General features: G+C 37.5%; 2 protein-coding genes across 8 annotated transcripts in view; one reads left to right on the top strand and one right to left on the bottom strand.

Moving 5' to 3' along the window:
* Positions 1-7,313, top strand: part of sdccag8 (SHH signaling and ciliogenesis regulator sdccag8) — a 44,448-nt gene extending 37,135 nt beyond the window's left edge. The window contains exons 17-18 of the mRNA XM_051917894.1: positions 3,671-3,797; positions 3,988-7,313. Coding sequence (XP_051773854.1) covers positions 3,671-3,797; positions 3,988-3,996 — 136 coding nt within the window. The 3' untranslated portion in view covers positions 3,997-7,313. The remainder of the gene's footprint in view (positions 1-3,670; positions 3,798-3,987) is intronic.
* The window catches only part of akt3a (v-akt murine thymoma viral oncogene homolog 3a), a 99,363-nt gene continuing 90,593 nt past the window's right edge, over positions 6,878-15,647 (bottom strand). For all 7 annotated transcript variants that reach the window (XM_051917906.1, XM_051917904.1, XM_051917903.1 and 4 more), the window contains 4 exons: positions 15,038-15,252; positions 14,794-14,881; positions 14,203-14,305; positions 6,878-12,388 (listed from right to left, as the gene is read on the bottom strand). In XM_051917906.1, the coding sequence (XP_051773866.1) occupies positions 12,303-12,388; positions 14,203-14,305; positions 14,794-14,881; positions 15,038-15,252 (492 nt within the window). In that variant the 3' untranslated portion in view covers positions 6,878-12,302. The remainder of the gene's footprint in view (positions 12,389-14,202; positions 14,306-14,793; positions 14,882-15,037; positions 15,253-15,647) is intronic.

Raw genomic sequence — 15,647 nt, 5'->3', positions numbered from 1 at the left:
ATGCAACATCTTATTGTTTTATTTGCAGGAACAGTTATAAGTGTTACTCGCACACTTTTTTTCATTTTCCCCCCAGTCAGTTATATATATATATATATATATATATATATATATTTGCTTTAAAAAGTAAAACCCAGATTCTTTGAACTAATTGGCATTTTATAAATATGTAAATGGCCAATACAGTTACCTGACCGCTCTTTTCTCTCAGCGCATCAGCAGTCGGGTTAGCCGTGCCTGTGTGTTGCGCTGGCTTCAGTTAGCCTGGGAGCCAGCAGATGGTGTCCTTTCACCAGGGTCAGCGGGGAAGCTCTACTCTCCCTTAAAACCCTTCTCCAGCTCTCAGTAGCGGGCAGAGGCAGCAGTGTCCAGGCCGGGCCAGCTCAGCCCAGCTCCATGCACTAAGCTGTATTAAAAACCTAATTAAGTTGCGTGCCAGTAAATGGAGGGAGGTTATTGGATTTGCAGCCTTAGCTGCTGGACAGCCTTCTAATTTAATCAGACTCCTGTTGTGAGTCCAGCTTCAGAGATGACTACGGGAGTTTTCTCTCTCTTTTTTTTTCTTCTTTGGGACGGTTTATGGGAGTCAAAAACAAACTAACACAGCCCTAAACAAGTGCACGGGTCATGCGCATTGGATGGTAAAGCAGATAAATATGGGGGAGATTGAGAGGTGTTTGACATTTGCTGATTAAGGGGTGGTGTGATTGTATAATAGGTTAATGCAGCATGTCTGTCTCCAGAGGTGCAAAGGTGCTGCAGATGGCTTGTGTGTGAGGTGAGGGAATTAGCTGCTGAATTACACAACCTGCCTTAAATGCTTCAGGATGCCTGACATTATACTGGCTGAGGCCACAGAGCTGATTCTACTGGACATTCAACATACTGACACTCTCAGCATAAAGAACAAACATTGTTTTTAGATTCAACAAGAAATATTAATTATTTCGCTGGAATATTTAAGTGACATTATGTCAGGCTTATAAGCATGAAATGGTATTAAAGGCACAATATGTAAAATTTTTGGATTAAAACATCCAAAACCCACTAAAAGAGTGTTACATATTTTGTTGACTTGTGTACTTACATTATCCCAAATGTTTCCAAGAATGTTTAAATCCAGAGAAATAAGCAATTTTAACCAGGACACGGACCGTGTCCATGCGTCGCCTCTCAATGACATCTTACCCGCGTTACCCTCGATTTCCGGTTTTATTTTGTAGAAACCATGGAAACACCAAAGACGCTTTAATATATTATGTTTTTTATTAGACAGGTGAGCAACTGTTTGATACATTCATCGACAGAAAACTAATCATTGTTATATAGCTCAACACAGTAAGTCTTATTATTTAAATCTTGTTTTCTTGGTTTACCGTGAGTACCATGTTTTACCATGCCTAATATCGATGTAGCTTACTGCAGTGTGCAACAAGTGTCTCATAGCAGCTGCACTGCTTGACACCCACATATGCTTGACCGGAAGAAGCGGAAGCGGCCGTCTGTGACATAATAAAAGCTCCACTGCTCTCGAGCCGTGTCGTGTGACGCACTTGTCTCTCATTAGCAATCACTCAACTGATTTTCAGCCACTCCCTGCTTCATACTACAATAATGTTAATAAATCTTTAATACATTAGCTCATCCATGAATATGATTTCTGCCTGAGTCCCGTCGGATTCTTTTCCACCGGCAGTAGACGTGAAGACAACACCTCCCATGATTCCGCGAAATCAAGGCGTCATCAAGCTACGCCTTTGTTTTGACTAAGCGACCTCTAGTGGCGAAACATTACATATTGTGCCTTTAAGGGTCATTTCAATAATTCTTGTTTAATACTGACAGTATGTTTAATTGCTGACTGCTTTGAAAAATACTCCAATATTATTAGACCCATATGCTCATACTGTTAGTATGAGTTTAATAACAAAAAGTTTGGAGTCGCTACGATTTTTAAAATGTTTTTGAAAGAAGTCTCTTATGCTCACCATGGCTTATCAAAAATACAGTAATATTGTGAAATATTTTTACAATTTACAATAACTGTTGTCTATTTGAATATATTTTAAAATTTAATCCCATGATGCAAAGCTGAATTTTTTTTAGCATCATTACTCCAGTGTTCAGTGTCACATGATTCAGAAATCATTCTAATATGCTGATTTGGTGCTCAAGAAACATTTATTATTATTATCAGTGTTGAAAACAGTTGTGTTTTAATTGTCTTTACTATCATTGTTTATCAATTTAACGCATCCATGCTGAATAAAAATGTTAATTTCTTAAAAATCTTACTGACCCCAAACCTTTGACCGTTTGTGTACTGTGTATTAACATTTATTAACATTAGTCATTTTAAAGTTTGGGGTAAAGGGGGACTTATGGGGTAAGAGGACTGTAAAGTCATGTATTTGGATCTATAAGCTTGTATTTGCTGTATTTTGTTTCAAAAATCTCTATCTGAGTCATAGATGTCAAAGTCATATACATTATACAACTCATATGACATATACAGTACAGAAGTTTATACAGTAAGTCATGCCATATGTCTGCATATAGAGTTAATACATGTTCTCTTTAAATGATTAGGGTGTGTTTTTCTAGCTACATATTAATGATCGTTTTTTTTTCAGTATCAGTATCAAACAATAAACTCATGCATTTTGAGAAGAAAAGAAAACCTTGTGTGAAAAAAGCAGATGGTCCACTAACAGAGCTTAAACAGGTTTACAAATAATGGAGATGTTCTTGCGGCTCTCACTTCTTAAGTTTTTCTTATTCTTCTATTCTTCTTATTTATTTCTTCTTTTGGTAAACAATGGCAGATGAATGGTACTTTGTGAAAGACCTGAAGAACAGCAAAAATTGTAGATAAAGGTTTGGATGAGTGAACTAATACAGAAGAACATTTGGAGCTAAGTAGTGTGTGGAGGAGGTTAGGGCCAGTGTCAGAGCGCTGCCAGACTCTGGAGGTGGGCGGCAGCAGTGGCGCCAGCTCCCTACACAGCAGGGCCGGAGCATGGGACAGGATGCCCACCACAGCCCTATGATCAGCCCTGTCCAGCTCACGCCAGGAAGGCCAGCAGAGAAATCAAAGGAAAGAAAGAGGATGAGGGCGAGGGAGACAAAAGAACAACAGCGCTCAAGACAGCAGAAGAGACTGAGGCCTGAGGACAGGAACAAGCTGTCTAGTGCAGTCAGCAGAACTATTCTGCTCACACTCCCAAATTATAAGATGGGATTTAAGGAATCAGAGGTGAATGACAATTATTGTGAAAGGCAGGAACACCGTTTCACCAGAAAGGCTTTAAAAATGGCTCTGGCACTAGTCAACAAGAGAAGCTGGAGGCCCATGTTCTCCATATTCACTTTTGTTGGAATCCTGTACAGTAGCACATGGACATATACTAAAGTGTTTACGTTGTGTGTAAATTTCAGCTGATGAAACATCTGAACAATGACAAAAATTTTGGATGAATTTCACTTTGTGAAAATGATCCCTTAACAGACAAAAGATTTTGACAGATATCTGCGAAATCTCTGACCAATTCTGCTCTTCTCTCAACCAACATTCTAAAATTCAGAACATGCTGTTGAAAAACAGCCAGGCCAAGAGAACCTTTGTGAAGCTCAGTCTGGTAGTTTGTTTCATCTGTCTGTGTTTTGTCAGACTGCAGCAGCTGGACCAGCACTGTCAGGCCAGCTCTCAGCAGGTGCTGCAGCTCCTCAGCAGACAGAAGCAGCTCATGCAGGAGCGCCAGCAGCTCGCGCAGGACATGCACAACCTGCAAGTCCAGGTCAGTCTCTGCTACAGAACTTCCTGTAACTTAAAACCTGATGATTGGCTGAAGGTATTTGAAACCGCTTTAACTGCTCTACCAACAGTCACATTACTATAATGCAAAAAAAGGATTGTTCCCATTATTGTAAATATCTTTTGATATATTATTTGTAAAATACTTACACATCATATGCCATATATTTCAGACATGCTGAGCCACGGAGATGCAGGTTCAAATCAATCCATTTCATATCTTTATCAGTTTCTTTTGTCATAATACTTTATCTATGTCTTTTGTTTCTTTTATTATTAACTTATTGTATAACACATGTGCTGTTTAACTATTGTTTATAAATTCTGATTGTATTATATTGTTATTTATTTATTTCTCTCCTTTTTTATGTTTTATGCCTAATAACATGTCAAAGGGACTACCAATTTACATTCATGAATGTTGAATGAAGTATTGTTTTTTTTTTTTTTTTAAAGAAATAGTAAAAAAAAAAAAAAAAAAAATCTTGTCATCTGTCCTCTTTCACTATCTGTCTTAAAGCCAGTGGAGAAAATTCAAAAACTGCAAACACTAAACTCAGTATAGAAGATAAAAATGGCGTAAAATCTTAAAAAATAAGGTTAGCATCGAAAATTATGTCATAAAAATTCTTTAATAGCACATTTGTTGTCCTTCCATGTTATCTGGCAGAGAGAAAGTCAAAACCATATATATAAATATATAATTAGTTTATTGTGTGTGTGTGTGCAGATAATATATATATATATATATATAATATATATATATTATTTTTAACAAAACCCTGAGAAAATCGTGTTTTTGTCAAAGACTTTGTCTGGATCGGATTCGGAAAGATGTTCAAAACATAGATGGAGTAGATTGAGTCCATCAACACCCCCAAAGCTTGCTTTGAACAGTCCTATACCTGTTCCTGTGTCGGCATTTCATTCTGTAACTTTCGGCAGTTTTTATTTATGTGTTCATAGATGCAAACTCCTCACCTTTCAGTGACAACTCACCTTTTTGAGATCAAAATAGGTCACCTATGGGATTCGCATAGATCCAATGAGAAAGTGTCTTTATGGGGTGGGATGGGGGGTTGGTACTTGTGAACTTACAAGGGTAAATAAAGAACTGGTTGTTTCAGAAACTACAGGGAATAGTGAAGACAGAGAGAGGGCAAACAGTTTGCAGTTTAGCCCAGTATTACCATAGCACTTCATCTTTTATAACATGAGATTTTGACCAATCTTGATTTTGGTAAAATGTTGCAATTTTTTTTTTTTTTTTTTTTTTCTGTGAAAAATTTGTAGTATTAGTATAGTGATTGTTTATGATTTAAAGGGTTAGTTCACCCAAAAATGAAAATTATGCCATTAATTACTCGCCCTCATGTCGTTCCACACCCGTAAGACCTTTGTTCATCTTCGGAACACAAATTAAGATATTTTTGATAAAATTCGATAGCTCAGTGAAGCCTCCATTGACAGCAAGACAATTAACACTTTCAATGTCCGTAAAGACATTTAAAACAGTCCATGTGACTACAGTGGTTCAACCTTAATGTCATGAAGCGACGAGAATACTTTTTGTGCGGCAAAAGAAAAAAGAAAAGAAAATACCGATTTTATTCAACAATTTCCTCTCTTCCGTATTAGTCTCGTTCACGAGAGAACCATGAAGTATGCGTGTGGTGATGCGAGATGTATCGTCTGAATTATCCAAACTAGATGTTGTAATACAGTTTTCTTAACGTCATATAGTGCAAAATACCTGTATTACAGAAATCTGATAAGAATAATTAAATAAAAAATTAATTAAAAAAAAGTTAAATATCTGGATGCACTGAGGTAATGAGAATTTTAGGTAGGAATCTGCTTAAATTGTCATTAAAAAAAGGTCACAATGTTTAAAAAATGTGGTGGTCATAAAATAGGCTTTGTTTTATTTACGCTGGCTATAATATTGTTGAATCTTGATTTTGTATTGATTCTGCGAGATTCACCCATAGAGAGAGAGAGAAGCGCACACAAGCACCACAGCAGCTGGTAGCCATGGCTGCACATCACGCTAGACTAGGCACCCACAGATGCTCATCCAGATTGCTGCTAGAGGCACGTCAGCAACAGACAGCGAATCGCCGAATGCTGACATTCGTTGGAGATTATTGCAAATGGAGTGATGCTCCGCAAAGCGCCGGCGCTTTCGGCTCTGTTAATACTACCATGCTGTTGTTTTGTTATTAGAATGAGTTAGTAATTCAGACTCTCCCTCTGAGCATTTGTCTAAGAACACCCACATGCTGCCTCGCTGACCGCCACACTGAAGCCTTCAGACTGCGAGAGATGATTATACAAGGAATTATCGGAAATAAACGAAAGCGTCATGAGATGGAAGACAGTGTGGTTCATTCTTCTTCTTCGTCTGTTGAGATGATTAGTGGTTGTCAGCAGTGGTACAGTCAGTGAGTCTCAATCATAGTTGTCTTCTGTGTGTCAGTATCTCCCCAGATGCATGTTGAGAAAAGAATGGACACGTTGACTACGTGAGGGCCGTTTTCATGGGGTCATGTGATCACTGCTGTTCCCATAAGTTTACTTCAATCATTACGAGATACATTACACATATCCACAAAATGAAAAGTAATGAGTGGAGTACTTTGGTTTGAGTTATAAGTCACAGTTCACTTATTTTTTTTTAAAAAAGTAAATAAATAAAAAGCGTAATCTTTATTTTTGTACAACAGGGATTTTTTTTTTTTTTATTATTACAGAGCACAATCACTCATAAAAGTAAAACAGCATGAGGTTCATGAGGGGTGAATCTGTGCTTAAGTTTTTCTTCCCCTCTCATTTTATTTTTCATATATTTTATACCAAAACAGGGACCTTTATTATTATTTAATGTTTTTGTATGACAGGGACAGATTCAATGGTGTTTTTTTTTTTTTTAATACTTTTTGTAAACTGTATTAAAATGATTTCCTAACATCTGAACGTTGATTGTAAATTCATCAGCAGGTTTTGAGGTGTGTAATGAATTGTCTGGAGCAAATAAGTCAAACAGACACGACTCAACCCGAAGCAGATTGACAGTGCTTTATTTAAGCAGTCTGTAAGAAGGAAAATAATGTGCATCCCTATCATATACATTTACGTGTAAAAATACTAGGATGTACAGTGTACAAAAACAGTTTCTTGCAGATAAGCTTCCCGCATCCGTGTGGGCCCTATACTGTATTTAAGGAAATAAACTTTTTTTTTTTTTTTTTTTTAAATATGATGGATGGTTATACAGTTCTTTATTTTTATTTTTTTTAAATATTTTTCTGTTAATCCCTTCCATGTAAAATTCTTAACCACATGACTAGTTCTTAACATGGATCTAATGACAGAGCTAGCAAGGTCAAGAAATGTCACAAACTCTAAAGCTACATGGACATAAAATGTTTTTGTTTTTTTGTTGTTGTCGTTTTTTTAAGATTTGTCTTTTATTTTTAAATAAATACTTTACAATTCATGCTCATTCATAATACACTACCAGGAGCGCGATATAGAGAAAATCTGTTGTAGACAGTACAAACAGTAGCAGCAGTGGCACACTGAGGTGCGCTTAGGAGGGATGGAGCCCGTGCCGCCCATGTCTCCATGGGTCCCTTCCTCACACTAGTTCAGTATTCAGGGAATAATGACTTTAGGTTGGGTTGGGTTTATTGTCCTCTGAAACTCTTGAAGTGGTGACACCGGAACAGCTCAGCTTTTCTACAACACTAGAGCATTAGGAAACCTTGGGAAACATTAGTCTGTCTGTGTCACCAGGCAAAGGTTGTGTCTCCTGGCAGCATTTCATGTCTATCTGCATCCACGCTGTTACATATTACAGAGCGCAATCACTCAGAAAAGTAAAATCTATGAGCATGAGGTCTATGAGGGCGAATCTGTGCTTTCAAGTATTTTCTTCTTTTTTTCCTTTTGTTTATTTTCCTGTATTCCAAAGCAGGGACCTTATTTTCTTATGCTGAGCTTTATAAAAAGAGCAATGGGTATGAAAGTGCTACTACAGGCAGATACAAAGCCGAGTGTTAAAATATGGAGTTACAAAAGTGTGTGATTGATTTGGCCAAAGCCAAAGGCCCTTCTGCTGTTTAAATGAAGTATTACCAATGAATGTATTTCACATGCAAGGTACCGCCCCAATGAACATCAGCATACTCTGCCTCTCCATGTCTTGAGGAAAACACTTTGGTCCCTCACAAGTGCATATTAAAGATAATGAAATGGATGAACAGCGTCACAGTATGATTAAATAAGAGTCGTACAATCACAAATCAGTTTATCTAAAGTTAAAAAGCAAAAATAAAAGAGCAAATAAAAAATGCAAAATGAGTGCTTTCATCTCCCTATTCAATATAAATTTAAAATTGTAAATGTTACCTAACCAGAAAATGTAAAACAAGACACAAAAAGTTATTCTGTGATAAATTAAAAAAGTAATAAAACAAGCAAACAAACAGAATTGAACACCAAAAAACTAAACAGTCAGCAGTACAAGCCTAAATTATATCAGGTAGTGGCATTAACCGCTTTTTCTTTCTCTTTCTCTCTCTCTCAAACAATAAATAAATAAAATAAGAAAAAGGAACTGGGGAAAAGGCAAGGAATGATCTAAAGGAAAACGTTTAAGTTGGAAGACAGAATGACACAAACAGCGAATCTTCCTGCAGTACCATAGCTGTGCTATCAGAAAACATTATTGGGTTGGACATCACAGTTTTAAATGAAAAAAATCTGGCAATAGAGCAACAGTACCATGCTACAGCATCTCACATTACACCACTGGAAAATGAACATTGCTCACAATCAATGCAGGCATTTTGGCGGAAAGCTCTATTCGCCGTGAGGGGTGTGGACAGAAACTTTCTGAATCGTTCTTAACCACTCGTCATCAAATCCACATCAGACCTTAACACACATACAAGAAACTCCAGTTCAGACGCCTCACTCTATCAAACCTTTTTCTACTTCACTTTTCATATACATACCTCTAAAGGATTAGTTCACTTTCAAATGAAAATGACCCCAAGATTTACTCACCCTCAAGCCATCCTACGTGTATATGACTTTCTGATGAACAAAATTTGGAGATATATTAATAAATATCCTGATGCATCCGAGCTTTATAATGGCAGTGAACGATACCAACGAGTATGAGCAATTATGTAGTAAAATATCTAGCTTCCGCCAGACTGCCTTCCGTTTTCAAGTTACAGAAAAAAACGGAAGTGGTGTCGCGGTTCAAAAAGCTACGCTACGTGCTACGCCTTCCCTATTCAACTTATGGAAAAAGCTTAACTAACGCGACACCAGTTCCGTTTTTTCCGTAACTTGAAAACGGAAGGCAGTCTGGCGGAAGCTAGATATTTTACTTCATAACTTGTTAAATATGGATCTTTTTTTTTTTTTACACAAATGCATCGCTTCGCTTCAGAATGCCTTTATTAACCCCCCAGAGCCATGTGAAGTACGTTTATGATGGATGCAGTTTCTTCAGCTTCATACTCGTTGGTCCTCGCTCACTGCCATTATAAAGCTCGGATGCGTCAAGATATTTATTAATATATCTCCGATTGTGTTCATCAGAAAGAAGAAATTCATATACACCTAGGATGGCTTGAGGGTGAGTAAAGCTTGGGGTAATTTTCATTTAAAAGTGAACTAATCCTTTAACATCATTCTTATCATTTTAGCGACAGTCCTTCCTCGTATATCACTTCCCTCTTTATTAATGTCCCACCTCAATACGAAAATTCTCATCACAACCTCATACAGGGGCTGCACTGGGCCACATTTCAAGGCAAATATAAATTTAAGTTTTTGCCATTCCTGCCCAAATTAAAAGGACACATTAAACACAACAGCAACATGCACATAAGCCATCTTTACACTCAGAAAATAAACACCACATACTGTTTTTATTGCCGAACACTATAAAGATATGTACTGCATATATCAAATTATTACTCTGTGTTTCCCTTTGACCTCATTTAAAGAACACTGTCCATCTGAACTCATTCATCACTATCCTAGTTCCCTCGACTATCCTCTTATCAAGCTTCATTCAAGTAAATCCTCAGTCTGCAACCAGAAACATTTTTAACTCATAAGGGCTTTTCACACTAAATAGTTAACCCTGGTCATTCTAAACCCCGGGTAAACGGAATCCTGGGTTATCTTTATTCACGTTTCACACTGCTCATAATACACCCGGGGTTAACAGTTAATCCTGGGTATTTATAAGCTGCCGTTTCACACTGCACATTCCTAAACCTCGGGTTAAAGTCCTTGTCTGAATATTCGCGGTGTCAGTGTTACTGACTGGACAAACGCAGCACGTGACCTGTTTTTACATAAAGGCTCTAGCATTGCGCGTCCTCATATTACACATTGCTGACTGTAATATCAAGTTTTTCTGAGTCAACTTTTCGAACTATAAAGGTAAGAATGAAACGGTCTCTGCTTCACTCCAATTGTTGCGTTTTCCATCGCCGTTTGACATTTTTCAGATCATACGCAGAAACGACTGTTTATTATACATCGCGCGGTGTTTCAGTGTCTGCCCAAAGCGCGTGAACATAAGGCACGCGATTGGTTGTCGGTTGCTAAGCATCTAGTTGTAACATTCTAACACTGCAGCGTTTCACACTGTACAAGTTTGGCACCGCAATGCGGGGTTAACGCCACAAAAGCGGTGCTAACTCTGCTCCAGAGCAGGGTTTCATTACTCCGGTGTTTAAAACGTCGATAACCCGTGGTTAAGTGCAGCGTGAAAAGCCCTATAAATGCTTAATGTTCACTGAAGAATTTTTAAGCTAATATCTGATTGGCGTACGATGGAAGGATTTGATTTGTGTACTATAATATTTTAGAAAGGAATGTGAACATGATATTAGATGTAGCGAAGCACGTTAACGCTCAAAATAGCATTTAACTTATCCATACCTACAATTAAACAAAATGATTCCTTAATTTTCACACTCCTGCCTTGAAGGAACAACGAGTATGTGCAGTGTTGTGTTTAAATGCTCGTTAAAAGCTAACGCTAAGCATAATGGAGCATGTGTCCTTCTCTGTTACAGACTTTCACATACAGTAACCTACTGCCAGAGGACAGCTCAATGAATCAGTATGGTCTTTTACAGCCCTTTCATTGGTGGAAAGACAAGCGACACATTTCAACATCACTCAGACTGCTCACAATGTTGAGGAGGAAAATGAAACTCTTTAGAGAACAACACTACACTGATGTGAAGAAAGAAAAAAAAAACAGTTAAGAGAAAACAAAATAGAAAACAAACTAAGGCCTTTGCATTGACCCATCTACATTCGTAAGCCTTTTTAGGTGCATTTGTTTTATTCAAAAAAGGAGACTTCGAAAGCACTCTTAATAAACGAGAGGACAAACAAACAAACAGAAAAGAATAAATTAAATTTGCTTAAATATATATTTTTTTTAAATCACTTTTTTTTCTTATTATAAAACAAATAAAATAGTGCTTCCTGACATTTTTTTCTATTAATGCTGTTTTTGTTTTTTGTTATACTGTGATTGCACTATTGAGCATTGAGTGGAAAGGGTTTCTCACAAAAAGTCTGAGGGAATTCATTCTGATCATCATATGAAACTACATCACAGCCATTTATCACTGCATAAAACATTCCACATCAGTCAAACGTGCCATCTTTTCTATAAAACACTGAGACAATTTTTCTTAGGGAGTGATATGCAAGAAATAAAGCCTTCCATGAATACATTTATGGTGGAATTAATCTGAGTAACCATTTCTAACGGGTAATTTTAGTGATGGTTTAGCACTGCATAGCTCAGGTTCACAGGGCTTCATATGAAGGAATACTGTGTTGTGGAATGATGAGGGGTAAAGCTAGTCCTGATGACTGAGTTGAACACAGATGTCCTCTGTGAAGCCTGAGTAAACCGTTTATGGCAGTTTTAAGTTTATATAACAGAAGGTGAGCCTTAAAAAGCTGAGACTGGAGCGATTGTGTGTAGTTATACTACATGTACCCGAGAGATTGGAATCGTAAAAACCCATGTGAATCTCTAGCCATGCAGTTATATGTTTTCATCTGAACTGAATGGATGTGTCTTGATATCAGTTCCCATTGAATAAGGAATGTGGAGCAACATCTTAAACCAAAAAGAGAAACACAATAAATACAAAACTCTTAACAACCAGCAAAAGTTCTCCCATCTCGACCCAACCTTTGGGCTGGAGCTGTGAGGACGTTTGAGCGGGCTGGACCTTGGTCCGACCCCACGTGCAAATTCCCAACTCCCTAAATCAGAAGTTTCCCTTGGTCTAGCTAAACAAATGACAGAACCAAGATGGACGATGGAGGGTCAATAGGGCCGGGGCTGTTAGAAGCTGAAGACTTAATTTGTTCCAGTGGTGACCTTGATGAGGATGAGGCAGTGTCGGCTGCGTGGCGCTCACTCTCTCCCGCTGGCAGAGTAGGAGAACTGGGGGAAGTGTGGCCGTCGCTCGTTGTCCATGCAATCCATCCCATCTTCATCAACTGAGGAGAAGGGCACAGGGATAATCGGTCAGGAGTGGCTAGGCTAATGTTACCGGTCATTTTCAGCCAGGCGTATGCAAATAAAATATTTTCTCCAGTTAGCTGAGAAGAAAACTTTATCTGAGCTGCTTTTACACTTCCCATCAGGTCACAAAAAAAGCCTACAATATGCCAAAAAAACTGGCACCCACACACTTACAGGAAACAAGCTGTTGAATATGGAGTCTGTGGAAGACTTGACAGTTTGCAGGCGAAAACAAGGTTGTTACTTTTATTAAAAGGGTTATGAGGACAAAATTTATTTCGTCCCACACATCCTAAATATCGACTAGACCTTTTATAAGCTTTGGCTTTGATGCTGAAAATATTACTGCCTTAGTTTCACCTCACACTCTCTAGACCTTTTTAATTTAGCATTCAGAAGAGTTGATGGGAAGTACTGTAACCAACATTTGCAGCAAAAGCACAAAAACGGCTCAAATCGTTTTTGATTAGCATATCATTTAATAAATGTTTATACAGTCAAGGTCGCCGATGGAAAAAGTAATTTACCTCTACAGTAATGACCTCTAGTCAGTTAAAATAATACAAAAAAAAACAAAAAAAAAATGTGTTGGCTGCTCTTCTGATCAAGAGAGATTTCAGTGGACTTATATAATAATTATATAATAAGAATGTACATCATGAACCCATTTTCCAAACCGTGTTTTTGTCTTACTCTGGATCATTATGGTACACTTATAATAAGTGTTTATATTCGGACTATTTTAGACCAGTCTGGTACGAACCACTGCGGAGGAGCACAGTAACTGCGTGAGTCGTCATAGACATAAACGGAGAGAAGTAGCTCCGGCAACAATGTTCTTCCGCAAGACGCATGCAGTTCTGTTTACTAACCGCTAGAGCGCCAAAAGTTACGGATTGCAGCTTTAAAACTATTGCTGTTCTTCTAGGCAGGGACTGACCCAAAACAATCATACTAATCATACGGGTGTCCATATGTTTTGAAGTTTTAACTTCAAAACATATGTAATAAATGCTTAGCATTTATATTGGTTTTATATGATTTTGAAAAACTTTTTGAAAACAATTTCAACACAAGTTTATGTATTAACAGACAAAAGGTCAATTATACACTACAGTTCATAAGTTTGGGGTTGGTAAAATGTTTTTAACGTTTTTGTAATGTAATATGTTTGTGGAAACTGATACATTTTATTCAGGATTATTTGATGAATAAAAAGTTCAAAAGAACAGCATTTACTGTATTTGAAGTAGATATCTTTTGTAACATTGTACATGTCTTTACTGTCACTTTTGACCAATTTGATGCATCCTTGCTGAATAAAAGTATTAATATCCAAATCGAATACAGAAATCTCAACTTCCTAAAATATGTCATTACTAAAATGCTATAAATCAAAAAAATATCTTGGCTAATTTGAAAATGCTTTCAACTAATTGTATGCAGAAGCTTTGTTTGAGATCTTTAAATCAAATATTCTCCAGATTCTGTCTGGGTCTGTGTGTTTGAGATTGAGATCAGATGAAATGTATTGAACAACCAGATAACTTCTTCACAAATCTTCTTAAACAATATTATGTGCAAACAAAAAGTAACATCCGTAGTTTTCAGGTGATCTTGATTTGTGCCAAAAAAACAATTTTCCAGTACACAGCACACCTCTCACCACTAAGATAATTAATTCAGCACAATACTACATGAAGGCAGTATGTTTTCTGAATGCACGTTTGTATCATTACAGAATTGTCAATGTATGCAGAGATAAACAACAAACAACAGACAAACTCACATTTTTCAGGAGGGGTTATTGTAATCGTCTGAGCTGTGAACTCTTCATCGAAATATCTGGTATCTGTCTCTGACGACACCTGAGGCTTGAAGGGAGGTATCAGCTGAGGAAGGAGGAAAGGGGGATGAAAAAAAACACGGAGCACCTGTTTGTGCAGATCTGACACTGCATATAGTGTGGCGAGCTGGAGGGCTCAATCTAACGCCTCTGAACCGCACCTCCTCTGCCAACCATTGTGTTATTTGAGAAGGCAGTTTAAGTGACAGTGACCTATTATAACATTGAGTGGCACACAACCTCTGTTTTAACATGTACTTTTAAAAGTATTCTGTTGTGTACACTTTTAATGAACTATTTAATTGAAATAACGTAAAATAAGAATGAAAATCAAATTATGACATAAAAAAACCCAATTATGAGATAACGTCACAATTACAAAAAAGTCGCAATTACAAGAATTTTTTTTTTTTTTTTTTTTTTTTTTTTTTACTGTGATGCAGAGGTCGACTTCAATATCCAGCACAACATGAAAATACTGAGTGCACCTTTATGTGTATTGGAGAAAGCAGGACAGCATAAATTCTAAGTTACCTTTTTATCATAGACATCCTGCCAGTCAATTCCAGCAAAGAAACTATGTCGCATAATTTCCTTAGCATCATCCGGACCTCCACCAAGTCTGACAGGAAAAATGAAAGGACGAGACATGCATTTAGCCAGAAGACAACTAATGATTTTACACCAGTTTCTGTCTAAATAAGTGAAATATAAACAAATCAATCTGATCTGTATTGTGATGAATGTTTCTGGGTTCGACCAGGTGTGCGGTTTGTACCTCTTATTGGGATCTTTGATGAGCAGACCTGACAGAAGAGACTTGGCATCAGCAGAAAGCGTCCTGGGGAACTTGATGTCCTCCATTAGAATGAGCTCAAAGAGCTTCTCGTGGTCCTGATTGTAGAAAGGCAGTCGGCCACACATCATCTCATACATGACCACACCAAGACCCCACCAGTCCACCGCACGGCCGTAATCATTGTCCTCCAGCACCTGAGGACAAATACACATACTCAAACATCCCGGCATGAAAGCATTCAAGATCGACCCTCAAAATATCAATGGTAGACCCCAAAATGTATCAGGACTCTTTGTACAGAAAGAAAACCTCATTATCGAATGTTAAATATGTTAAAGTGTTAACCTGTTTAACGTTTAATCGTGCATAAACACTCAAAAAAACTCTCAAAAATATGGAGCAGGGATGTGGAAGATTCAGAACTGTCTCTCTTTTAATTCATGAGTGTGAATTTGAATTGAATTGGCCACACCCCGCAGAAGTTGAACTGGAATTTCAATGACAGAAAGAGGAATTTGCTATTTCAATAAATTTAACACAGGTAATCCATTCTAAAATCCATCAATCCATCCATCATCCACCCACCCAC

The sequence above is a fragment of the Ctenopharyngodon idella genome, chromosome 13, assembly GCF_019924925.1.
Source record: "Ctenopharyngodon idella isolate HZGC_01 chromosome 13, HZGC01, whole genome shotgun sequence".
In the NCBI taxonomy this organism is placed as follows: domain Eukaryota; kingdom Metazoa; phylum Chordata; class Actinopteri; order Cypriniformes; family Xenocyprididae; genus Ctenopharyngodon; species Ctenopharyngodon idella.
The sequence above is the reverse complement of the archived record's forward strand: the minus strand, read 5'-3'. Positions and strand labels throughout refer to the sequence as shown.